This window comes from Notechis scutatus, chromosome 5 (genome assembly GCF_049901735.1).
Source record: "Notechis scutatus isolate UNSWTSFEM ecotype Mainland chromosome 5, rNotScu1.2, whole genome shotgun sequence".
Taxonomy (NCBI): Eukaryota; Metazoa; Chordata; class Lepidosauria; order Squamata; family Elapidae; genus Notechis; species Notechis scutatus.
The window spans coordinates 30,522,543-30,549,482 of NC_142013.1; the positions used below are offsets into that span (position 1 = coordinate 30,522,543).

Below are 26,940 nucleotides of genomic sequence, written 5' to 3' on the forward strand. Positions count from 1 at the left end.
CCCCCCCCTCCCAACACACCCCATTGAAGGTAGTGGGCGGGGAGCGGGGGGAGCGCTTGGTGGCTCTCAGCTCCCGGAAGGAAAGGCTAAAGGAGGGAAGAGCGACGGCGCAGTTGAATTTGTGGGTCCGCTTTTGGTGACAGGCACTTTACCCCTCTCTGTCCCCCCGGCAGAGCAAGGCACCATGCAGAACGTCATCAACACGGTGAAGGGAAAGGCGCTGGAGGTGGCCGAATACCTCACACCTGTGTTAAAGGTGAGGCCCCGCCTACCGAGCACAAAATGGGGAGGGGAGGAGCCTCAGGCAGTGACACATCTATTACCTGATATAGCCCACTTCGATTTGGACTAATGAGCCCATAATCCCTGGGCCGATTGTGGAAATGGGAGTCTGATAGACTTGGACAGCAGTAGTTTTGAAGCCTGTGTAAAGGTTTTGCAAGAGAGGACAAAAGGGAACCGTCGGATTCACTGTTCCTAAACTTTTTGTCTCGATCGTATCGTCCCTTTGCAGGCTGGAGAGGGGTCAGGAATAATAATGCGTGGATCTGAAAAATGCTAGGATTTGGAAAGATGCTTCTTCTGCCAGCGAGGAGAGCTCTCAAACTTTTTGAATTCTTGGTGGTGAATCTGTGGCTTCAGCTGTTGATGGACCACAGTTTGCAGAATTTCAGGCAATTGAAGAGAAAATACGAAATTTTAAAAATCTGGGAATTCTAATTGAGCCACTTTGGAGGAATATGAGTTCCCCAACTAGACTTGGAGTCCAGGAGCCGTGGATCTGTGGCCCAAAGTAACTAGCTCCTTATGTCTGAGTATTTCTCTAACTCTTTGTGTCTCAGGGGGAAGACCATTTTGCTCAATTATCCTTTATAATAGTGGCAAGGGTCTTGCTACTTTTCCAAACTGAAACTGTGTCTAAAGAAGAGTGATAAGGCAGTAGTTATATCTAGGAAAAATAAAAATAATAATGACTGTAAAAGTGAGTCTGATAGGCAAATGCACACGATGGCAAAATTAAAATTTGCATTTTCTGCTGAAAAATAAAGGAACATTTTCTAGTTCAGAATCCTCTAAAGGCATTGCTGGCATCACAGGATTTTGTCACAAGATACAATAGTGGAGAAAGATGCATATTTCTAGAGTGAGCATATGGCATGAATGTGTGAGCACATCAATGTTATCTACTCGTTCTTGTGTCACAGTCCTTGTTAAGATATTTATGCTTTCATCTTATGTTTCTTTAAATATGGACCAAAATTACAACAAGTACAATTAAGGGAATTATTTTGAATATATTAATAATTCACAGTTTAATTCAAACATTAACAAATGTTTTGATTCTTGTACAATGGGTAGATAAGTGGAGGGGAAAAAGGCTTATTTAAGTAGCAAAGTACAATATTTCAATATTTTAACAATAAAGATATAGGAAAAAACAAAGTAAGGTGGAACTTAAATGTAAAAACTCCAGCCAAAACCAACCTGCCTGGGATTTGTGTCTCGGGAGAAATCTTTAATACACACACTGCACACACTATTAGTGTGAAAAGAAGGCTGTCTTTATTTTGGTGGCTACACTCACACTATGGAACAGTTTCTTGCTGGATATCAGGAATGACCCCCCACTGAAATAGTTACAAATGGAATTGTTTCAGTGGAGAGGGCTAAAATGACTGAGATAACATACTGTAATTGTATAGTGAATGTCTCTATATTATATTTTTAATATTGATCTTAACTTTTACTGTGGATGTGTTATTGTACTGCTGTATATTGTTGCTAACTGCTCTTATTCTTTTGTTTGCCTTAGGGACAAATTAAATAAATTTGAAACATCAAAACCAAACATTTACCCTTTAACTTTCTCACAAACTTTATTAGGTCCTCCCCCCCTTTACAAACTTTGCAGTTCTCAATAGAATTCCTCAAGTACTTCATTTTTATTAGTAGCTCTAAAACATAATTGGGGATTTGGTGCCCTCCAAATGTACTAAAACCTATGCACTCCTAGGTGGCCAATGGTGAGAAATGTTGAAAGTTGTAGTTCAGCAACAAATGGTTGTCTACATATTTTTCTTCTCTATCAAATGTATCTCTAGAATCTTCTACCATACTATTATTTGAAAAATAAAGAAGTCTTTTGTAATGTGAAATAGTTCTTTTGGATAATAGAAAATATTTATCTTATATATGCTTATCTATCTCTCCTGTCATTAAAATCAAATGTCACTTTCTTGGCATGGTGCATTTTCAGAGATTCATTATGTGGCAATACAAGAGAGCAGATATTTTTGACCTGAAACTGTGAAATGTCTACTCTACTTCTCAGCCAAAATTTCAAGAAATATGGATAGTTAGAAAAACAGCAGTAAAGCCTGGAAAGTGGTTTTTGTTTAAATTTAAAAGTAGCATTCTCTCATTGTGAAAAAACTTAAATTGTCATATGTATTTTTCATTAATATGTGTTATATAATCAATAAAAGCAGTGATTGCTGCTGTTTGCCTGGGTTCTTAGACAAAAAGCTAATTTATTTCTGGTTCAAGTATGTTTGGATAACTTTGTTTTATGTGTTTCATTATAGAGAAGGGCTATTGGAAAAAATTTCAAAGTAAAGACTGCTACAAAGTTAAACTAAGAAAATATTTGGCCAGATAGAATGAGTACAGGTTAAAAACATTATCATTTTCTTTTCATTATCTTAAAGCCTTTGATTTTAATTGTTTACAGACATCTTTTTTTTCTTTAGGAATCAAAGTTTAAAGAAACTGGAGTTATCACTCCTGAGGAGGTATGTATATAATGATTTACTTATTTGTTGAAGTAAACCTTGAAAAACAATAAAATGGAATTCCCGTGGTAGGTTTTGCTACTTCCTATTAATGCTGTCTAGAATGATGACATTACTAAGGTCTAAGGTTTACAGCTAATGTTGTAGATGTAGGCCTTTGCTGGAATAACATCCCATTTAACATACTTGGAATTGCTTATGTTTTACATTATTTAGTAGTAGTCATAGGAAGATAACATGGTTTAAATAGGCCTACCATGTAACCTGTGTAGATACTTCCAAAAAGTTTTAAGACAGGAGGTCAAAGAAAGTTGGAAAGCCATATTGGAAAAAGCAGCTGCCACTTATTTTTCTATTGCTATGATGACAATTTTATGGACATCATGAAATCATCAATTGTTGAGGTTTACCTGAGGAAGATTTTACTTCTATATACTTCATTGGGGATTCTAGAGGTGAAAAGCTGAAGGGCTGTTTCTTAAAATAATGCTACCAGCTATTTGGAATTACTAGGCAATTTGTATAAAATGGAAGAAAAAAAAACTTGTTTGGAAGCTTTATGGTATCAGGCTAAAAGATACTTAAGTACTTGTGAGAATGTACAGTATCTCAAAATGTGTTTCAATACTTTTATTAAACATTAATCAGTGTGCAGCTTTTTATACTGAAAAATACATGGCACACTTAAGGAAGAAGGCTAAATAAAATTATTCTTCCTTCCCTCTGCAGTTGAAAAAAGGGAAACTTACTTGTTAAGGAACCCTATTTCTCTAACTGCTGAGGAAGAGGATTTTAGGACAAATAATCGGATGTCGCAAATTAATTCTCACAGCCTCAGATATGTGCTTGAAATCAAGAGGATAAATCACTAAAGTGTAGTTTTATTTTCACTATACTGGTTACCATTATTTCATGAAAAATAAGATCTAAATCTGCCCAATGATTAGAATTATTACATAAGCAACACAATCTTACATAATTTAGATGTAAAATGTGTTTTATAACTTTTTATGACTATCTGTGTGAAGGTTAAATGAGGGCTGGCCAAATAAACACATTAAAATAAATGTTGGCTATGGACAGTTGATGGCCCATTTCTGATCTGAAGGATCACTTTTTCAAACAAATACTGGTTCTTAAGAATGCAGAGGCCAATTGAATTACGATCTACCAGATTTATTCTTATCTCAGATACAACAGCTTCTAGAGAGGCTCTTCAGGTATCTTACCCTTTATATTTTGATTTTAGGGCCCAAACAGAGGTCTCTATAATTTTCCTAGATCTTTAATATAACTTTAATATATTTCAATGACCTTATTACTGCTTTAATAATACTATATTAATAATGAATAATTATAATTATATCCCAGAGCTTTAAAAAAATCTGGAATATAATCATTTTTTGAAGAAAAGTATGTCTATGTAAACTGGGTAGATAATTTTATAATCTGTTAGCACAAACCAGACAAACTATTTTCATTTGTTCATCTTCAGGAATTGTTGTAAGAGCCATATTGCTTGTGAACTGAACAAATGAATGAAGTGGGTGTGATTTGACATTTAATCTGCATAGGTACAATTCATCATAATAAGGTTGATAAAAAGTGTGTCTGTCTGTCTGTCTATCTGTCTATCTCAACATTTGCTGTTTTGTTTTGGCAGTTCATAGCAGCTGGAGACCATTTAGTTCACCACTGTCCTACTTGGCAATGGTAGGTAAAATTCTGCAGAATCTGGTTCTTAAGAGCATTTAGGTATGTTCACTATATGAAGATGCATGTATTTCTTACAGTAAGTTACAGGTTAACAGAGAGAGGATCATCTGAATTCTAACACAGTATATTTCCTTCTTTGGTGTAATTAAATTTGGCTTTTGGTTTCTTACCTGTGTGATTATCATGTTTTATAGCTTTATGTTATTTAGGATTATAAAAATTATAAGACAAAAAGGCCACATAATTACAACTGTTCTGACTCCAAATTCATAATGCTTTACTTTCATACATAACTGCAGATTTAGTTGTCATTTAATAACATTTTGAAAATATTGGTGTAATGTAAAATTTCACACTGACTATTAAACTGCAATTGTCTGTTAGTTAAACTCTAGAGTTATCATCACTTCCATCTTCCAAGGCAAATAACTAACTATTTTTTAAAACTGTTTGTACTGTGTTTATATCAACTTCCGCAGAAACTTAAAGGTTCTGAACAAGTAATAATTTGCTGTTTTGTTGCTATTATTATTGTTTGTGTTTACATTTTAAGGGGTACTGGAGAAGAATTAAAAGTTAAGGCGTACCTCCCAACGGATAAGCAGTTTTTGGTTACTAAAAATGGTATGTCTGGGTTTGTGCTTTTATATCCAGGTTTCTCATCAAATATTTCTTATAGCTACATAATTATGGAGAGCACAGTATATTTTGAACATCATTAGGCAATACTTTGTTTTTTATATATTTGGCTGGATTAGAAGAAATGGAGGTATGCTATTGCTCTCAAGGCAGAATATTCAATAAAATAGCTTTTTTTTTACTCTTCAAAACTTTGACTAACCACATCTGAAGAAGATCTGTATCCATTTCATGTAGTATGCTGTGAAGTTTGTCTGCCACCACTGTCTCACTAAACAGCCTAACAAGGGAGACCTGATGATAGTTGTCTAAGACTCCATTATTCAGGGACAGCCTTTTCAGAAGATGGTCCATGACTTCTGTTACGTGGCATGGTCGCATGATGTTTGATGACCATTTCACTTAGTGACAGAAATTCCAGTCCAATTAGGATTGTAACCCAGGAACTGCCTATATTAACCAACATGAAATACATTTATCAACAATAGAGGCTGCTGCACTTAAAGCACAGTCCTAAAATGTTGTAGAATTTTATTTCCTATTCTATGAATGAACACAAGATACTTTTTATGTAGTGCCATGTTACAAGCGATGTAAACAGATGGAATATTCAGATGAGCTAGAAGCTATTATAGAAGAGGATGATGGAGATGGCGGATGGGTGGACACATTTCACAATGCAGGTAATTTAGTTTTTTTTTCTTATGCATTTATCTTATATGTTAAGCTTATGTTATGTTGACATTGTGACCATTACTCTCATGAACCTGAAGTGTTGAGGTGTGCAACTATGGAACACATTTTCATTTTGGCATTCTTCACTGAATTCTTAAATACTGTATATTAACCTTGAAAATTCAGAGTCAAGTTTGCTATCAAAATGGTTGGTTTGTAAAGTGATAAGTATTTACAGAATTACAAATTAGCATTGGGTTTATCCATACTCCTGACTATTAATTTTTCCAACAGGTATTACAGGAGTAACAGAAGCCATTAAGGAAATCACAGTGGAAAATAAGGTATTAATTGATTTACTTAACTGATTCAGAGAGCTTTTCATATAGCGTACTCACCGAAATAACCCTTCTTCATAAAGAGGAATTTTTAATGCAAACAATATTTAAATAAGTTACTGAATTCATAATTTTTGCAGATGATAGTTATACAATAATTGTACCAGAAACATATTTTTACCCTTGTTCTTGATACTAGAGTAAATTTATTTCAGCATTGTACTTTCTGTCTTATACATGCATATAAAATATGTGGATAATTAATACTTTTAAAGAAGGTAAAAGAAAGAAATTGAAAAAAGGAAAAAGTATGAGAAGAAAAAGTTAAAGATAGAAAAGAAAAAACGTATAAAGAAGTAGCTTCCAGTATTCTTCATAGCAATTAAAAATACAAATATATTTTGACCTCTCTCTCTCTCTAAAATTACATATTATCTTCTTTCTATAATTTATCCTGTCTAATCGTCAAAACCATGTCACAAGTTTATTTATTATGGGTAGTGTCAAATCTTTCTATTTCTACATATTGTAATCTCACTGCTATTATACTGAAATAATCTTCCATAGCTTTTTTCTTTTAATCCTAAAAGGAAAAGTTCTGGTTTTAATTGAATATTGAAATTTAAAATCCTCTGTTTCAAAGTATGGATCTAATTTTTTTAGCTTTTTTGTCCACCAAGCATGATAAAATGTCTCTTCATGTTGTTCACATTTCCAACATATATTTGAAGTGCCTCTATATATTCTAGACAATGTCTCTGGTAATATGTACGAACAGTACATAGTTTTATAAAAAATATATTTGAGGTAATAATACAATGTAAATTTCAGCTCTTTTAAGAACATATTTTCCTATTGATCCCTATAAATATTATAACCAAAATTCTTAGCTCAATTTATCATATGTTCTCTATCTTCTGTTTCAAATTTCAACAAACGTTTATACATTTTAACAATTACATGTTCAACATCAGTACACAATTTTATTTAAAAAAAATCTAACCTACTTTGCTCCATACTGTAAGACTTTTCATTTTAAATCCCTTGACAATTACATCCTTCTGCTATGAATAGTTCTTTTTCCTTGATTTTAGATTCTCCTTGATGATTTTCCAACAGGAACTGATATGGCAACTATTTGTCTGCCATTTATCTGCCATATCTATTCATAGATATAATCCCAGGTTGTGTCCGAAAACACCTTTATGGTATCCACTTAAGCATATTATAGCTTCTTAAGTGGATACCATAAAGGTGTTTTCGGACACAACCTGGGATTATATTTCATATGATCAATATGGCATATCTAATGAAATGATTTTAAAAATCCACATTAAGTTTAACTTTATTAGGGTTGAATTTTTTCATAACTTGAATTCACCATATGAACATTCTAGCCTGGGCATCTGTTGATCATTGAAAGTGCTTTTTTTTTTTCCCCCTCATGCCCTTTAAGGACAATACAAAGTTATCAGAACGCTTAGTTTCTTGTGAAGATGATGATGATGATGAAGGAGAAGCAGCTGATATGGAAGGTACATTTAATATGCAGGGAGACATATTGCATCATATTAAACAAATGAAAACCAAACTTTGTTTTGCTATTGTTGCTTTCTTTCAATATTGTGTAATGGGGCATGTTTTAATCCATTTCGCTCATCACTTTGTTTTTAAGAAACATGTCTTCTTTTGAAATATGCAAGCCAGAAAAGTGGGGAAGAGAGAGAACTTAAACAATCTGGAAGTAAACAAATTGATGACATACTCAACAGTGAGACAAATTTGGTGGAGGAGGAGAAACCAGAACATTTATCCTAGACAAAGAGAAAGCTTTTGCCAAATAAGAATATTCCATTAAAGAATTGCAATCATTAAATGATGAAGATACGTATGTAGCCTGCCATTAAGGCAAGTCTGCCTGTATAATGTGGAACAATTTGTTTCTTTTCTTTTTAATGGGACTAATCAAAGAGACATGGCATGAACAACCATTTCCTATTTCGTTTTGTTCTGAAACTCATGAGAAGCAATGTAAAAGTCCTCAGTTCCCTGCCTTTCTCCCCTGTGGTCTTAAGCATTGTTGTGATTGTGTCTTTTTCTCTCTGGATTTTTTCCGGTTTCTTCCTACTTTCTGACCAAGAATGTTCCAGTGTAGCAGCTGGGAGGAAACAGATTACAATAAGTTCTTGATATGTGTTATCTCTCATACATGTAGATATTAGGATATTTGTTTAATTCCAAGGGATTAATTTTTAAACATTGCTCCCTATCCTGAGATAGGTTAACAAAAATACTGATGTGATTTTTTTTAAATTGTCCTTTCAGAATATGAGGAGAGTGGACTGTTAGAGACAGATGATGTAAGTATGATCTATTTATTAAATAATGTTTCTTTGGAGTTCAACAGAATATTCTTTAAAGTGACATAGGGTTAAAAGGAAATAATATAATATGATATTTCAGCAGTACCATTTGACGGCAGTAAACACTGAACTTGAATGATTGTTTTTTTTTAAATCTTCAACAGGCAACATTAGACACAAGAAAAATAGTGGAAGCTGCCAAGACTAAAACTGATGTTGGAAGTGGAGAAGAAGCTATTCTACAAACTAGGACTTATGACCTTTATATTACATATGACAAATACTACCAAACACCCAGGCTTTGGTTATTTGGCTATGATGAGGTAATTTTCCTTCTTATTTGGAAACGTAGATATTCAGTAATGAAACAAATTCACAATTGATTACAGATAGTCCTCACTTACAACCAATCTGAAAAAGGGACCTTATGACCTGAATTCAAAGTTCCAACAGTCAGGCCTCCTTTGTAATCACATGACCAAACTTCAGGCATTCAGCAACACAACTGCATTTATGGTCATGTACTGTGTCCTGTGGTCACATGACCATGTTTTACTCTGGTTTTGCTGAAAACCAGCACTTCCGGCTTTTGGCATAAACCTCACCCATAGTGAACCATTGATTTATTTAATGATCTTGGCATTTCCATAACCATGGTGTTATCAATGAGCCTCAGTGGCGCAGTGGTTAGAGTGCAGTACTGCAAGCTACTTCTGCTGACTGCTGGCTGACTGCAATTTGGTAGATGGAATCTCACCAGGTTCAAGGTGTTTTGAAGCAGCTCTGTTTGAATGCAAACCACACTTTCCGATTGAAAACACTTCTATAGGGTTAGAAAAAAGCATGTCATGATCGGTCATGTTTGATGTGGTTTGAATTGAAACATTTTACATACCTCTAAAAGTAACCAAAATGCTGCATCACGAAAATCTAAATTTTTCATCAATCATAAATCTTTCATTGATCATAAAACATAAAACCCATTCAGTTTACATAATTGTGTTGAATCACAGGAAAGGGCAAAGTGTACACGAGAAAATTAAATAGATTCTACAGATTCTATGTTCTTCATCCTCCTTTCTGTGCTGAGCTTGAGATTTTACCAGACAGTATTTCCAATCTTATAAACAGTTGTTCAATTTTGCTAGTTTTATGTTTCTGTGTATATTTAAAGAGGAATCTGAGCTATGTTGTCTTCTTTTTAGCAACGGCAGCCTTTAAATGTAGACAGTATGTATGAAGATATTAGTCAAGATCATGTCAAAAAGACTGTCACAATTGAAAATCACCCCCATCTTCCTCCACCTCCAATGTGCTCAGTTCATCCATGCAGGTATTTTTTTTCAATCCTTGTTTTTAAAGAAATGGCTATACTCATTTTCTAGAATGGTATCTTTTCTCTGTTTGATTATCTTTTAGCAACAAAAGCTGTTTGTCAACTTTATCGATAGTCCTCACAAAATTAACAACTATTCAAAGTTAAAACAGCTCCCCCTCCAAAAAAGAGAATTACTTAGCACCTGTCCTCAAAATTATGACTGCTGCACATACACACACACTGTGGTCATATAATCATACTTCAGTGCCTGTCAACCAGCCTATTTTTTGCTGGTTTCTGGGGGAAAAATGTCCATTCAGGGGAATGGATTTATTTAAAGACCATATGATTTGCTTACCATGTGATTCACTTGATTTCAGTGACTTGCTTTGTGACTTGTAAAAATGGTTGTAAAATTAAATTACGTTAACTAGTGACCCGCTTAATGACCACAACGGTTTATGATGGAAAGTGTGGACTCTATTGTGATGGAAAATAACTTCATGCAAACAGTGTCAGGGTTCCAGTTAACACACCCAACAGAATCAAAACTCTAAGGCAGATATATTCCTTAAAGTATAAATTTATTAGGCATGTCATATTGGCACATCTGGGGAAAACCCAACTCTGAAGGACCCAAGATCTTCCCACCCAAATCAAACCAAAGGTCACACCTCCATCACATGGTCCAACCAGGTCGCAGCCACCATCCTAGCTGGCTTTGGTCCACCCATCTCCAACATCTGGCAGAGCGTCCTTAGCTCCCATGGGAAAGAATGTTGTTTTGGCTACACATCCCCAGTTATCTCTGTCACCCCTCTTAGGTCCTCACAGCTCCAACCGGTCTTGCTGTGGCAGCCCTGAAGATGCTCCCCAAATGGCTCCAACTTAAAAAATGGCTTCAGGGCTGACAAGCAGCTTGTTTTGAACCCGAAATCCTCCAGATTTTATATGATGGTTAACCATGCTAAATAGCTGTAAGTCTCCACCTGTTATATAGGATCGGTGCATAGAGATTGAATCAGTGCATTTTCAAGAGGGGAAGGAAATGAAAAATGGCTCGTGTCTGCGTAAAATTGCAACCTAAGTATTGCAACATTGGTCCAATTTTGGTATTTATATTTTAAAAATAAGGAATAAAAGAGGAAGACAGCTTCCTTGCTTTTTCATTTTTGAAACAAACCAAAAGCACAGTAGAATTCATTAAAAACAAGCAATACATTTGGAGATGCAGAATGATATTATTGCTCTTCTAATTTGGAATTTGTCTCAGCACGTTTGCCATTTAGAACTAAATGCTAGATAAATATACTTTATTCTGATCTGCCATAGGTTGGTTGTTGTTTTTTGCAGTTTAGGAGATCTGTACTATTTTTTTTTAAGGATTGACCTACAGGCAACTACCGTCCAAGATAAATTTCTTGGAAATAGAAGCAAAGGCCATGCGAAAATATTGTAGACATGTTGCACTCAATATAGCAAAAAAGGAACTAAGGAAAATTACCAGTAACACCAGAGAAAAAGTATAAAAAGCTTGCTCAGTATTGCCTTAGTATATATTTTGTACAAGTCCTTTGCTCCTTTGGCTTTAGAATATTAGTCTAAAAGGTGTGGCAATCATTTCCGTAGTATGCTTCCTGACAATTCTTCTTGGATCATCAGGGAAGTGTAATCTGCAGGATTTGAAATCAAAGCTTGTATTTTGAAATTCCAGCAGTTTGGATCTGTAATTCTTTATTCAGGAAAATCCTAGGTTCATTGAAGTGCAGAGTTGTTTAAGTTTCCAGCTTCACTTTGTCATTAATATTATTGATTGCAGCATGTCAATCTGGTTGTACTAGTTTTGTTGTTTCTGTTTAGCTTGACCTTCTGTGTTTCCTGTTTCAAGAAATACATGACAGGGTTTTCTGAGAAGTAGCGTGAGGAAGCAATTTTTAAAAAGACAGTTGCTTTGTTCAGCCTTATAGCCTGAAATGTATACCAGGGAAAGAAAAAGGGCAGAGAGGGGAACAAGGTCAGACACTAAATCTTGAAATTAAAAACTAATTCTTAAATAATAACTCCACTATGCACACTGAAGGTGTCTCTTTATTTGTGCCAATTTGTGCCAGAAGCATCGCAATTAAAATAAGGGATACTATATTAATCTTTTAACACAGTTGGTGAAATGGTTTGATCCCCTATCCTTCTCCTTCTATGATAATATGAAATACGACTTCAGCAACAGAGTGGTCAATGTCTGGAATACTCTACCTGACTCTCTGGTTTCTTCCCCAAACCCCAAAAACTTTAACCTTAGACTGTCTACTATTGACCTCACCCCTTTCCTAAGAGGTCTGTAGGGGGCGTGCATAAGCGCACCAACGTGCCGACCGTCCCTGTCCTATTGTTTCTTTTATTTTTTTTATATGTATCCATTTCATGTATTCATAACTATATTTATACTTATACCTGTTATCTTGTAAGCGATTGACAAATCAAATCAAATAAATAAATAAATAATCTGATGAAGGTTTGCTGCAATTGGCAATGAAAAGAGCAACTTGATGGAATTGGTATAATTGAAATGCTTTTTAAAAATTAGGTGAATGGAACATGTTTTCACTTTCTCACTTTCACTTTCTCAGGCATGCAGAAGTGATGAAGAAAATAATCGAGACTGTGGCAGAAGGTGGGGGTGAACTTGGTGTTCATATGTATCCTTCTTACAATCGAACTATCAAAGGGAATAATTTAAAGGGCTCAGTAACAATTTATTTTTTTATTTAGCCAGATAAAGCACAAGGCATACATTTCTAACTTTTCTGTTTCCATTTATCTACTGCTGTCTTTATTTTAATTTTAATTTTAAAAATATTATTTTTACAAATAACTCAAGATGTCAAACATATCCAACACATCTTCCTCCTCCTATTTTCCCCACAGCAACCCTGTGAGGTGAGTTGGGCTGGGTGTGAGTGATTGGCTCAAGGTCACCAAGCCAGTTTTCATGGCTTAGGCAGGACTTGAACTCTTCTCAATAGCTAACTTTTTCAAGTTTTAGTTGCATTGTTTCACTCAAAGGCTAGAAGTAAATGAAGGTAGAGGTAACTTTAGAAAAAGTGGATTTGTTTTTCACATACTTTTAGTTATATGATGGAAAAAACACTTATATCTGTTGACAAGAACATTAATGCATATTTGTTTTTAAATAGCATTAGCAAAAACAATGGTAGGTATGGGATAGAAGACTCAAAAGAACATTTGTGATGATCAGCAAATTCCTCCTGTCTTCAGTAGTAACAATGACTGTAACAAAAACTAATTGTTAAGGAGGATTATCTGCAGACTAAGACATGCTACATAATGTATTAGTCTTAAACCATTATATCAGACTGGATTCTAGGAAAGATCCAGATAAGGAGAGATAAACTGGTATTTGATTTTGGAAGAAGGAAAGTGTCTTTTTAGCATTATTCTTTTGCATTTCAAAGGAGAGGATGTGAAACTAGTACTATACTAGGTTTATTTTCCTTAATTAAATTTCAGGTACCTTCTGATTTTTTTGAAATTTGTACAAGCCGTCATTCCAACAATAGAGTATGATTACACAAGACACTTTACAATGTAATTACTGGAAATAAAGCTTATCGTAAATATTGGTTCTAATTTTTAAAAAGAATAACCCAACATCACTGATTTGTTGATCCACCATTGTGTGCAACTTCTATAATGTGTCACTCTCATCAAAACAAAATTCCTCTTATCAGCCTTACTTTTTAATAAAGATCTTTATGTGTAAAAACAATAAATCACTTTTTTCATTCCTGTGCTCTGGTTATAGAATTGTGCTTTTCTTTTACATAATGCAAAGAATAATTAAAACATAATTATATCAGTTGTAATATATTTCTGTAAAATAATTATATAATTAAAATAATAGTAATTAAAGCTGATAATTAAAATGTTTAATCTAAGTTTATAATTAAGCAGTTTTAATGTATGCACACTTTTATACAATTTATACAGAGTCCCAGTGTTCCACTCTGAGGTAGATGGGTGGTTCAAAAATATAAAAAATGAATTAAAAAATAACAAAAAAATTTCTAGTTTATGCAGTTAAACTAGAAGAATTTTGAAAATATTAAGTTAATATCAGTACATATTTTTAATTGTAAAAATGGGGAAAGCAGGAATTAAACTCATCAGGTAAATCTCTATATGATTGAATCAGGAGTCAAAAACTTCCAATTGTTCTAATGAGAGAAGCAGCAAATGACTCCTTTTCCCATTCTCCATTTCCTGGGAAATGCATTAATTAAGAATATATAGGGACTGTGTTCAATTTTGGTCCTTACATCAAAAGTTCTGATTTAGGGTTGCATTTAACTCCTCTTAATGAATTTTTATGTTCTAGTACAATGATGGCTAATCTTTTCGTCGTCGCATACTGAACGTGCACACGCATTCCTGCACCCATAATGCAATACATGTATTACTCCCCCACCCCTGCACATGCACACATGATCCCCCCGTGCCTCTGTGCATGCGCACACATCTGTGTGCACCCCGCCCCCCATGTGTGGCAGATACCTGACAATCAGCTAGCTGGTGGGAGGCATGCGCACATGCGCAATGGATCTGAACTGGGGCAACGGTTCACGTGCCAGTAGAGATGGCTCTGTGTGCCACTTCCGGCATGTGTGCCATAGGTTCTCCATCACAGTTCTAGTATATTTAAAAGCAAAAGTACCATTTAGAAATCTGAAGTCCATTAGGCTACTATATTTTAATCCAATGTGATGTAAAATTAATTAGATTAATTTAGTAAACAAAATTTTAATAAACTTTGAATTTTATGTAAGCAGGGCCAAACAGGGCACACTAGAATCTTATATTCTTATAGTTCTTATTAGCCTGACTGGATGGAACAATGGAAATCTAAATACATAGGATCCAGTAGCAGATATAGTAGAAGTAGATGACTGAAAGTATTTCTAAAGAACAGTACAAACGTAGAAATGAATCATTTCATTATCAAACAATATTGTGACAGGCCCAGCAGGCTAAAACTGCAGTTCCAATGTACTGGAGTTTTATTTTTAATTTCCTCCATCCTCCTTCCCCACTACAGGAAACATCTATAAGTGGAGATAAATCTGTTTCAAAGTGTTGGAAGTTGTGAGACAATGAAATAAGATCTAGACAAAGACAAGTTCTTACTCTAACTTTCCTACCTACCCAGGATTTTAAAATTAGTAGGAATAAATGTGTTATAAACAGATGGATAATATATATATAATTGGAATAAAATGCTGAAATGCAGTTTATCCCATTGTTCTGGAACGTGCAATATTCAAATACCCATTTAAATTTCTTTCAAAAGAACTGCTCAGATTCTTCAAAAAATTACTGGATAATCGGGCAGTTAATGGGTATAGTTGATAACTTATATGATAATGAAATTTCTGTGATTTCTAATCAATTGCATTTCAGGGAAACAAAATAGCTATAGATAAACATCAGAAGCGAATATATTCAAATTGAGTTCTACCTCCTTTTTCTGCACTGCAAACCTTTCCCCCAAAATTGCTGTATACTATAAAGTTAGGAAATGAGATCATAAAAAAGAATACTGGGAAGGATTTCAGGAAATTATGTTTACAGCCTCGCCTTGCTGCTAGAAGAAAAAGAGGGAGTTATTCTCAAACCAACAACCACCTTACTTAGATAGAATATCTATACATAACATATATAAAACATATACCATTCTATATATATTTTACCAGCTATATATCTATCTTGATGTAGGATGATGAAAAATTGTTCCTTTTGTCACGGGGCATTTATAAATGGAGTATATACAACAGAAGTAGACATATATTGACAGATTTACATCATTGTTAGAAAGGCCTTGACAAAAACCCAATTATTGGATTGGGTTTAAATATCTACTTCTTCAAAAAAGGGAAGAGGATTTCAAATAGTTTCATCCTTCCTCAAATATCTTAAGGTCCAATAGAATGAGTCTACAATTCCTAATTTACTCAGATACTTCAAGTACCTCTAATAGAGTTGCTGTTTAAACCACCTAGGAATATTTAAATTGATTCCTTCATCCACTCACAAAAATTAAAATCAATTATTTTTAATTTCTTTCAAAAATATCACCAGTAGATGTGAAGCTTGAGATGTTATGATATGGACATGAACAGATCAACACAACTGAAGCCTTGGAGATATTTCAGTTGCAGTAGTAGTAATTCTATAATAGTAAAATATTACATGGTAAATAAGAGTAAATTACAAATAGGTTCCAATCTCTCTTGGCTAACAAGATTCCTGCTTAAATCCTTGAGTAAGGTGATTATTAAAAAGTTGAGATCATTAACTGCTTTTGAACAATTAATCATTAATTACTCTTCCAAACCCAAAAACAATCTCAAAAATGTATACATTATTAAAATTGGAAGTAAGTGACAGCTATTCCCCCTCCCCCTTGCCTTATAGATTTAAAAGAAGCTTGGGATACAGATTTAGTTAAACAAATCAAGAGATGAACTTTGAAAATAAGGTGTAATCCTATCCTATAGAAGAGATGCACTGAAGATGGTACATTGCTGGCATTTAGCACCAACAGCTCATAATTCATCACAATGTTGGAGCAGTTATAATCTTAAGAGAATATTTTTCGCTGTGTGGTGGACTTAAGAAAATATTGCATCTCAGTGGAACACAATATTCAAATAAGTTAAAATAATAACTGAAAAAAATGTGTTCCAGAGTTTGGATTATCACATTTTTTAAATTCAAAAAGCAAAGGAGTTTATAAAATTTTTACTGTTGTTTACTAAGATAACAAATATTCAAAAAGTGAACATTTTTAGATAATCTTTCATTGATCAATCGGCATGCTACAGTATGTTCAATTGCTTATGGAAAAAGTTACTGATAAAATTAGGCTACTGATACGTAAGGGATAGATCACAATAGTTTTGGTTCTGGAAAGATAAATTCAGCAATATATGTAATCCATGACTGAATGTTGCATTATATTGTTCTAGACTTTACCTTGCCTTGTTTCTTTCTTGCCCTACAGACTGTTCAGATGAATAAAAATAAAAATTATACAGATATTAGTATTGTGAGCACAATAATGCAATGGCCCAAACCAGTTGCATATGGGATAATAATCTGGATAATAATCTGCTTCAGTTGTAATTAATATAGTGCCCTGAAGAAATGCTGAACTACATCCCTCATCAACCTACAGTAGATAGCAATGCCATAGTGGCAGAGGAATGAGAGAAGTTGTAGGCTAACACATTTAAAAGAGTATCAAAAGAAATACAGCTAATCTTTTCTCACATGTTGGGGTTTAGTACCTGTATATTGGGAGTTTCCTATCAAATTCTGTACCTGTCAATAGTGGTGTCCCCCAAGGCAGTGTTCTAGGACCAACTCTCTTCATACTCTACATAAATGACCACTGTGATCATATTAAGAGCAACTGCGTTCTCTTCGCTGATGATGTAAAGCTGTTCAATACCATAGACAATACTGCTACCCTTCAAAAAGATCTTGACTATGTATCAGAATGGTCAAACAAATGGCAACTTCAAATCTCAACAAATAAATGCTCTGTCTTACATATTGGCAAAAAAAATAATCAGAAAATAAAATACAAGCTGAATAGTCAAGACCTTGCTGATGATCAAAACTCTGTCAAGGATCTTGGAGTACTCATCTCTAATGATCTAAGTGCTAGAGCCCACTGTAACTACATAGCCAAAAAGGCATTAAGAGTTGTTAACCTAATCCTACGTAGCTTTTTCTCTGGTAATATCACACTACTAATATCACTATCACACTAGCATACAAAACATTTGCTAGACCAATACTCGAATACAGCTCATCAGTCTGGAACCCACATTATGTATCTGATATTAGCACAGTTGAGAAAGTCCAGAAATATTTCACAAGAAGAGTTCTCAACTCCTCTACTCGTAGAATACCTTATGCCACCAGACTCAAAATTCTAGACCTAGAAAACCTAGAACTACGTCGTCTTCGGTCTGATCTAAGTATCGTATATAAAATCATACATTGCAATGACTTACCTGTCAATGAATACTTCAGCTTCAACCATAACAACACTAGAGCAAACAATAGATACAAACTCAAGGTAAACCGCACCAAACTTGATTGCAGGAAATACGACTTCAGCAACAGAGCGGTCAATGTCTGGAATGCTCTACCTGACTCTCTCGTTTCTTCCCCAAACCCCAAAAACTTTAACCTTAGACTGTCTACTATTGACCTCACCCCTTTCCTAAAAGGTCTGTAGGGGACGTGCATAAGCGCACCAATGTGCCTACTGTCCTTGTCCTATTGTTTCTTTTATTTTTCTTATATGTACCCATTTCATGTATTCATAACTATGTTTATAGTTATACCTATTATCTTGTAAGCAATTGACAAATCAAAATAAATAAAAAAATAAAATATTTCAGTGGTGCCCCACATGAAAACAACAACTTCTGTGATTTTCATTATTTCCTCTTTGTTCAGTAAACACGTTATTATAACAGCACACATTAACCATGTCTTCTATTTTGAAAAACTACCAAAAATCTTGCCAATTACAATTACCTTCAATTTTTAGGAGTTCCAGTCTTTTGATAATATTTGTGCATGAAAATTATAGAAGTGATTGTTTTTTGTGCAGATTATTTGAGCCAATTTATTGTGTTCACTTTCTCTATTTATATACTCCCCAAAGATCTGGATTATTTGCTACCGGCAAACATTAACTTTTTTGTTTGTTAAAATGGGGGTGGAGGAAAGAAAATAAAAGTTAAAAGTTTCTTTGCATAGAACATGATGTGCCCAAGGACATGGCTTGAACTGGCTTCTAAACACCTTAGAAAGCATAACTTAATTGTCTTTTTCTGTGAAGAGGTTCATTATTCAGTGAAGTAAACTTGATGATTACATTGACAGAATATACAGTATATTCATATATCCAGAAGCACATACCATAGGTAACCAAAGTTAGGGAAGCCATAATTTTCAACTTTGTTGATAAATGAATGATTAAAACATTAAATTACCCTGCAGTTATAAATAAGTCACAAATTAGGTATTAATTTAATTTATTCATCAAATTTAAAGACCACCCATCTCTCAGAGCAACTCTAGACAGTGTACAATTAAAAACATAAAAGCCATATGAAAACTATATTTGTAAAAGGAGGCAGTTAAAACATAGTAGGAATAATTAAAATTAGGATTATGTTTTTTTTAAAAAAAGTGGGCTGAGGGCCTTCAAAGCACCCAATCTCAAGGTTGCTTGCTCCTCTGTGTTGGCAGTCCTGTGTGTTGGCAGAACCGGATCTTCAAATTCTTCTGAAAGGCCACGAGAGTGGAAGCCCATCTCACTTCAGGGAGAGGGGTGGGGACTATTGACCTCACCCCTTTCCTAAGAGGTCTGTAGGGGCGTGCATAAGCGCACCAACGTGCCTACCGTCCCTGTCCTATTGTTTCTCCTATTCTTTTATTTTTCTTGTATGTAACCATTTCATGTATTCACAACTATGTATACATTTATACTTATTATCTTGTAAACAATTGGCAAATCAAATAAATAAATAAATAAATAAATAAATATTCTAAAGGGCAGGCAGAGAAGGCTCTTTTTGTGGACTCTGCCAGTTGAAATTCTTTAATTGAGTCTGTAACTTACGTTCTCTGCCTGACCAGGTGGAACAGGTTCAGAGGTGGTATTCAGCCAGTTCTGACAGGTTCTGGAGAACTGGTAGCAGAAATTTTGAGTAGTTCGGAGAACTGGTAAATACCACCTCTGGTTGGCTCTGCCCCCATCTATTCTCTGCCTCCTGAGTCCCAGCTGATTGGCTGGGTCTTCTTTTGTTGCCCTGAGCAGAAGAACAGAGCTGGAAAGCAGGTTTGTATCCTTCTCCTGGACTGGGGTAGAAATTGAGATTTTGCAATATTCTTCCCCTACCATGCCCACCAAGCCACGTCCACCAAGCCACGCTCACAGAACCGATAGTAAAATAATTTGAATACCACCACTGGACAGGTTGATGTAATGGGAAAGAAGATAGTTCCATAGGTAACCTGTCTCCATGGCACATAGGTTTTAAAGGTCAAAACCAACAAATTTTATGAAGCTGTGTTGTCTCTGAATTTAGCAGGTTGGTTGAAAGATAGCTCTGAGTTCTTTCTTAAGTCAATTTCACAAAGCTGTACAGTATTTTAAGCAGTTGCTCAGAACACTTTGCAAATAGGAGAAAAAAGCATCAGGTATGCTACTTTAACAAAACAAAGGCAGGATATTAATAAGGAGGACGGGAAGGGTGAGATAAAAAGATAATTGGTGCAATAAAATATATTTTATACATTAAGCTTCTGGGGACATTATCTCCCACCTCCAAATTAGCAGAAATAGCCAGATCTTTCCTTTATTGGTTCCTCACATTCCTGAATGATGTGCTGTCCTGGTGTTTTAAGTTTTCAGGTATTCATCCTCACAAGCTTTAGCCTTTGCCTTTGTCCCTGCTCCTAATCTCTTTCTATCCACACGGAAAATAGTCCAAGCAGGTCACCTGCTTTGCCCTAAATTGTTCAGCCTGTCTCAGCAGAGAGGGAATCAAGACACCAAACAAATTCAGAAGTTGCTTATCTCAGTTGTGGGAGGAGGAAAAGAGCACAGCGTCACTGAAGCCACTGTCCCTTGCAACACCAGCCACAGAATACATTTCTGTGGGGAAGTGGCAAGTTGCTGCAGGCAGAACTGACTTCCGTGTATCTTTCAGCACATTAGCATCAATGGGAAGATACAGTGTGAGCCCTGTCCCCAAATGTCTTCTACTGATGTTCCTGGGTTGGTCAGGGCTGAAGTATTACCAAGTGAATGCAGCTCAGCTCAGGGAGTACCGTATAGCTGCTCAGCTGGAAGACTGGGATTACAACCTCCAACCTGAGGAGCTATCCAGGTAACAATAATTAGGGGGCAGGATAAGGAATGTAATGGGGGAAATATTCAGAAGATTTGTTTAGTGAGCAATGTGAAGCTTTGGGAACCCAACCTGTGTGGTTGGAAAGCCAAGTTTAGTCCACCGTGGTGCTTATTTAGTAATCTACAATTAAGCAAATAAAGTGTTTTGTGAACACAACCAGTTAATAAAGAAGAGCTAATCGATTAGATGGCTTTGGATTCATTTCAAGAGGGGATATGCTATGACTTTCACATTGCTTTGACTAAGAGGTATTGCTTAGCATTTTCCTTTATAGGTCATATTTTCCAGTTTGAAACAATTGCTGTACTATATTAAGCAGAGCATTGAAGCTTGCAATTATATTAGGCAGAGCATTCAAGCTTATCTTCAACTGGAATAGTTAAAGTAGCGAGGCTTGGATATTCCATTTTTTTACAGTGACAATTTGGCTCTGTGATTTCCAATGTATGTTTTTATTATCTCGGTGCACCACTTTGTAGATATAACTCAACAACTGTAGAAGGGAACCATTTTAAATGAACAATGATAAGCACTGTTCAGGAGAAGCTTTACCATTTGATTTAGGAGATACATTATGGTTTGCTTTTATCCTTCTTTCTTTAACCATTGCCAAATGTTTTCATTTGCTTAACAACCTCTCTACTCTTTGCCCTTTAATCTCTACATGCTTTGCAATAACTCCTTATCCAATACTCCCACCATTTATCTAGCTTACTATAGTCTTCTCACCAGCATTCTATCCTCTCAGCTTTATTAATGTTATGCTGCATGTTAAATTTCAATATTCCAGTTCTTGTGTTAAAGTTCTGAATATATTTTTTTCATTCCTACTGTTTTCACAGACGCTCCATTCCATTTTTACTTGGCATCTATTCTGTCTTCTTTCTTTTCTCCTATATAGCTATATGTCTGACTGATCCAAAAATTCTTGTGTACCTTGATAGGATTTCTAGGTATGAGAGTCTCTTTACAATATTACTGGTCTCAACAGCTGTTAATAAATGAGTTTGCATCAATCAGCGGGTTGACTTCTATATATAGATGATTAATAGGACATTCCATCAGCTAATTTCATTAAAGTGTTGTCACAATGCAAAGTAGTGTTTAAAGGTACTGTGTAAGTGGATGGCATGATGTAGATTAATGTCAAGGTATTGTTGAAAGTCCAGATATTTACATGGCCTGATCCATTTAGGATTCCTTTTCCCCAAATATTTCCTCTTGTCAGTGAAAAACCCCATTACAGTATTTCTGGTTCATTCACTGCATTGGGTCAAGGGCATTATAAAGACATTGATAATGTATGGGAATGTGCTTAACTAGCATAGTGAATTTTCAGCCAAAGAGTTGGAATATATTATTTTACTAAATTATTTTGTATGGTTTCAGATTATCAGAGTCAGATCGTACGTTTCAAAAAATTGTCTATAGAGAATATGAACTAGATTTCAAACAAGAAAAGCCAAGAGATGAGCTCTCAGGTAAAGGCAATATTTTCAGACTATATTCAATGTATAGTGTACCTATGATTGCGAACCCAAATGAACTGCAATTCTCAACTTGATTGTCCGAGTAGTTTTTACTATGTTTAAATCCAAGCCTCTGGCAAAATTTCCAATGGATAATTCTGTCAATGCTTGTATTCAGTTTGTGAAATTTTGCTGCAGCCACTGATCAAATGGTCAATTGTTTCATCCTTTGTACAACAAAGTTGACATTTACTGTTGTTTGTTACATATTGATTTTTCACTACAATTAGTAGTCGAAGCTGTTCTTGAGGCACTAAAGTAAAGCCTTCAGTTTCTTTAACACTCCTGATCTTAACCATCCTACCTCTCAGCAATACCGCTGACAAAGCTGAAATAGATGGACAGACCAACAAAGTTTGAAGTATCATTCTATGTTTATAAACCTATAATGTTGCATGGGAATGCTGTCCTGCTTGAGACTGGTGCAGTGGCTGCAACTTTGGGTTTAGCTGGGATTTCAAAAGCTTGCTATGATCTAGTACAGGGCTGTCAAACTCGATTTCATTGAGAGCCGCATAAGGGTTGTGTTTTATCTCAGGGGGGGTGAGTGGGTGTGGCTGGGGTGGGCATGATCAGGGTAGGCATGGCCAGCTTGATGTCCTGCTGCTCTCTGTCAACAAAAAAAGAGCTCAGGAGGGCCAGTAGAGGCAAAGCGGGTCGGCCCTTAGCTGTTTCCAGGATGGCCCCACAGCCATACCTAAGCACCCCGCAGGTCAGATGCAGTGTGTGGACCTTGAGTTTGACATCCCTGATCTAGTAGCTAATGTTGTCTAGACAAATCTCTTGTGTCTTCAGTTTTGATATCTGTATTGTCTGAACAAATATGTTTAATTTATTTATGAAATTGGTCACACATTCTTCAATACAGGTAGCCCTCGACTTACAACCACAATTGAGCCCAAAATGTATGTTGTTAAGTGAGCATTGGTTATGTGAGTTTGGCCCCATTCTACGTCCTTTCTAGCCCAGGGGTCTGCAACCATAAACACTAAAAGAGCCATTTGGACCCGTTTCCCACAGAAAAGAAAACACTGGGAGCCAATAATTTAACAACCGGGGTGACTGGGCGGGCATGGCCAACTCGACATCACTCACTCCCACCCAGTCACCTCTTGCTCTGGAATATGGACTGAGTCTTCATCCCCTGCCATCACCCTTACCTTCTCAGGCCAGGCGAGGAGTGACGGGGAGGGAGGGGAAGGGCCAGCCAGTGGTGGGATCAGCCAACAGCCAGCAGAGGGCCGAAAGAGCCACATGTGGCTCCAGAGTCGCAGGTTGCAGACCCCTGTTCTAGCCACACTTGTTCAGTTAATCATTGCAGTTGTTAAATTAGTAGCATGGTTGTTAAGTGAATCTGGCTTCCCCATTGACTTTGCTTGTCAGATGGTCGCAAAAGCTGTGCACATAACCCCAGGACACTGAAACTATCATAAATATGAATCAATTGCCAAGCATATAAATTTGATCACATGACCTCAGGGATGCTGCAATGGTTGTAAGTGTGAAAAATGGTCACAAGTCACTTTTTCCATTGCCGTTGTAACTTTGAACAGTCACTAAATGAACTGATGTAAATCGAGGACTACCCGTTTAGTTAAAGCAGCGGACAAAGGAAGCAAGTTAAAGTCTTGGGTCTACTCATCCAGCTACGTTCTTTATGTGGCTGCTCAATTTCTCCATTCATGCATATAGGCCAATGTGCATCTTACAGATGAAATGCTAAGCCACTATCTCTTTGCCTGAGTATAATTTGTCAGGTGGATTATTTTGGAATATAAGTGCCATGATGACCTTCTTGGGGGGAGATAGGGATGGATAGCTAGAGAACAAAATAAATAAACCCCTGCTCAGAAGAAAATATTAAGGTATTTATTTGCTATTAAACCGTAGCTAATTAATTTTACAGGAAGACTTCTCACTTCCCTTTCTGTACCTTTGCTGCAGTCAGTTTATGTTCAAGCCATAAGAAAAAGAAAACAAATATTCTTTCAAGTATCATTTTTATATTTAATTATTCTCTTTAAAATCATTTATCAATGTGCTTTGAGCAGGGCTCCTAGGGCCAACACTACGTGGAGAAGTGGGAGACATCCTCATAATTTATTTCAAGAATTTTGCTACTAAGCCTGTGAGCATTCACCCGCAGAGTGCTGTGTACAACAAATGGTCAGAAGGTAAACACTGCCATAATATTGTCTGAATATCCTGATCATTTCTATCTTTGGTAGATTTGAAACATGGCGTTAAATTCTAAGTAAACGTGGTTAGGATTGTGCATGTGGGCAACAGCTGGCAATGACAGAAGCAGACACCTAAATGTTTCTGAGGCATAGAATTTGACTACTTTATGGATGCTTTGAAGCCTCAACCACAATTGAGCCTTAAACTTCTGTTGCTAAGTGAGAGTTAAGTGAATTTTGCCCAGTTTTACAATCTTTCTTGTCAAAGTTAAGTGAATCACTGCCGTTATTAATTTAGTGATATGGTTGTTTAGTGTAGGGGTCTCCAACCTTGGCCACTTTAAGACTTGTGGACTTCAACTCCCAGAATTCCTCAGCCAGCTTCTCTTATGACTTGGTTTGTCATAAGGTTGCAAAAGGTGATCACGTGATCTTGGGACATGCAACCGTCATGAATATGAACCAGTTACCAAGTATCCAAAATTTCATTCTGTGATCATGGGGAGGCTACAACAGTCATAAGTGTTGAAAAACATTTGTAAGTCGCTTTTTTCAGTGACACTGTAATTTCAAACAGTCACTAAATGAACTGTTATAAGTTCAAGGACTGCCTGTGGATAGTTTTCTTCATTATTTCTTCCTTGTTCAGGGGTTTGTTAATACTTTCAAAATATGTAGCTTAGCAGAGTTGTATCCTTGAATGTTTTTTTGGGGGGGTGAACAGGGGTGGGCTTCAAAAATTTTAGCAATGGGTTCTCTGTCCAGCTGCTGGGTGTGGCCATGGTGGCCATGGTCTAGTTGGCCTCCTGCACCAGGATGAGGGGATGTTTTTTTCCCTCCCCAGGCTCTGGAGGCTTTCCTCGAGCCTCCGGGAGGGCGAAAATTGCCTCCCCAGGCTCCGGAGGCTCTCTTGAAGCCGAAAACGGGCCCATTTCCAGCCTTCCCAAACTTCTGGGAGGGCAGTTTTTCTCCCTCCCCGAGCCTCCATGCCAGTGGTGAGATTCAATTTTTTTTACTACTGGTTCTTTTTTTTACTACTGGCTTAGTGGGCGTGACAGGGGAAGGAGACTGTAAAATCTCCAGTCAGAGGTGGTATTTGCCGGTTCTCCGAACTACTCAAAATTTCCACTACCGGTTCTCCAGAACTGGTCAGAACCGGATGAATACCACCTCTGCTCTACACGCGCCCTCCACTTACCTGCATCCAAAGGGGGCTGCATGGGAACTCCTGGGAGGGGTGTGGTGGAGTGGGTGGGGCCAGCCAGGAGTGGGATTTGGGTGTTCTCCAAACTGAACAGAATCTTAGACTGAGGATCTTCCGAACCCCTGCGAACCCCCAGCAGCCCACCCCTGGTTGTGAGCCTTCAATCTAGGTGAAGCCTCTTACAGCAAAATTGGGTATTCCAGTTCCCACGTTTGGTAGGAAAAGCAACTTTGAGTTTCCCAGACCCAGATCATTTCATTTGATCCTCTTGCGACTCTGCTGGCTCTCCATCAAGTTGTCTAATGGTATTTGAGTATGATCTTCGGAACTGAAGTTAAGAGATGCTGCGACTGTGGGCTGCTGCCTCTTATCTGATCACTCCCTAGGTAGCATCCCTTTGCCCAGCCCACAAAGTCACTTCCACTTTCAGTCAGTTTTGCCTCATTTAAAAAAAACTTCAGGTTTGTTCTGCCATCTCTCACACACAAAATTAGACAAAAATATTCAACATGTACTGTAAACATGGAAGGGCACACCAACAACTTATTTGGTTTTTATATAAAAACACCAAGGAACACCAAGGAATTATATTTTTGCAGTCTCATTAGTCAGCTGAAGGAAGGTCACTAAATCAGCCCAGAATATTTTATGTCTCTTTTGGGTTTGCAGGAGTGAGGATAATCCTAAGACTTGACTATTAATTATAAATATTAAATAGTTTTAAACATTTGATGTTTATACTGTATTAATCATAAACATTTATAATTAAATATTTTAAATATTTAAATAAAATTATTTAAAATAGTTTGAAGAGGTTGAAGAGTAGAAGTGGAGCCAAATGGAAGAGCTCTTGGACTGTGCACATATAGAACTCATGAGTAGCAAAAAAAAAAGAGGAGCAGTGAGATATAGGAGAACTAAAATATGGATTAAGATCTTAAGAAATATGGATTAAGAAGGACCCAATTTTCAACCAGATCTGTAATAGAATTAGCAAGTGTATGCATGTCCACTCACTTGCATATGCATTTATTTTACAATGGCATTGTTGGTAATGAATGAGTGGTGCGGTGGCCTAGAGGTGGAGCTTCGTCTCACAATCAGGAGGCTGTGAGTTCGATCCTGGGTAGAGGCAGATATTTCTCTGTCTAGGCATGAGGAGAAT

At 36.2% G+C, this 26,940-nt stretch overlaps 2 protein-coding genes and 1 long non-coding RNA gene across 8 annotated transcripts in view; 2 read left to right on the forward strand and 1 right to left on the reverse strand.

The window, feature by feature from the left end:
* The first annotated feature begins 123 nt into the window (after window positions 1-123).
* Window positions 124-13,652, forward strand: ATG3 (autophagy related 3). 4 transcript variants are annotated; one of them, XM_026681735.2, is made up of 12 exons: window positions 124-256; window positions 2,751-2,792; window positions 4,456-4,505; window positions 5,062-5,132; window positions 5,723-5,830; window positions 6,117-6,166; window positions 7,617-7,695; window positions 8,486-8,520; window positions 8,688-8,846; window positions 9,729-9,856; window positions 12,469-12,537; window positions 13,370-13,652. In XM_026681735.2, exons 1-12 carry the CDS (start codon window positions 185-187, stop codon window positions 13,449-13,451), a joined length of 945 nt encoding a protein of 314 aa, XP_026537520.1. In that variant the 5' UTR covers window positions 124-184; the 3' UTR covers window positions 13,452-13,652. The 4 variants fall into 4 exon arrangements, with proteins under 4 accessions (XP_026537520.1, XP_087822554.1, XP_087822553.1 ...); XM_087966428.1 differs by lacking the exon at window positions 124-256 and adding an exon at window positions 285-588; XM_087966427.1 differs by lacking the exons at window positions 124-256; window positions 2,751-2,792 and adding an exon at window positions 3,879-4,012.
* LOC148130429 (uncharacterized) lies at window positions 10,586-18,560 on the reverse strand. Of its 2 annotated transcripts, XR_015749787.1 has the most exons (3): window positions 18,473-18,560; window positions 14,414-14,548; window positions 10,586-11,809 (listed from the first exon to the last, which is right to left on the reverse strand). It is a non-coding gene; the product is annotated as an uncharacterized LOC148130429 (long non-coding RNA). The 2 variants fall into 2 exon arrangements; XR_015749786.1 differs by lacking the exon at window positions 14,414-14,548.
* A 2,030-nt stretch (window positions 18,561-20,590) lies between these two features.
* Window positions 20,591-26,940, forward strand: part of F5 (coagulation factor V) — a 52,264-nt gene continuing 45,914 nt past the window's right edge. For both annotated transcript variants that reach the window (XM_087966430.1, XM_087966431.1), the window contains exons 1-3: window positions 20,591-20,838; window positions 22,252-22,343; window positions 24,443-24,565. In XM_087966430.1, coding sequence (XP_087822556.1) covers window positions 20,672-20,838; window positions 22,252-22,343; window positions 24,443-24,565 — 382 coding nt within the window. In that variant the 5' untranslated portion in view covers window positions 20,591-20,671. The remainder of the gene's footprint in view (window positions 20,839-22,251; window positions 22,344-24,442; window positions 24,566-26,940) is intronic.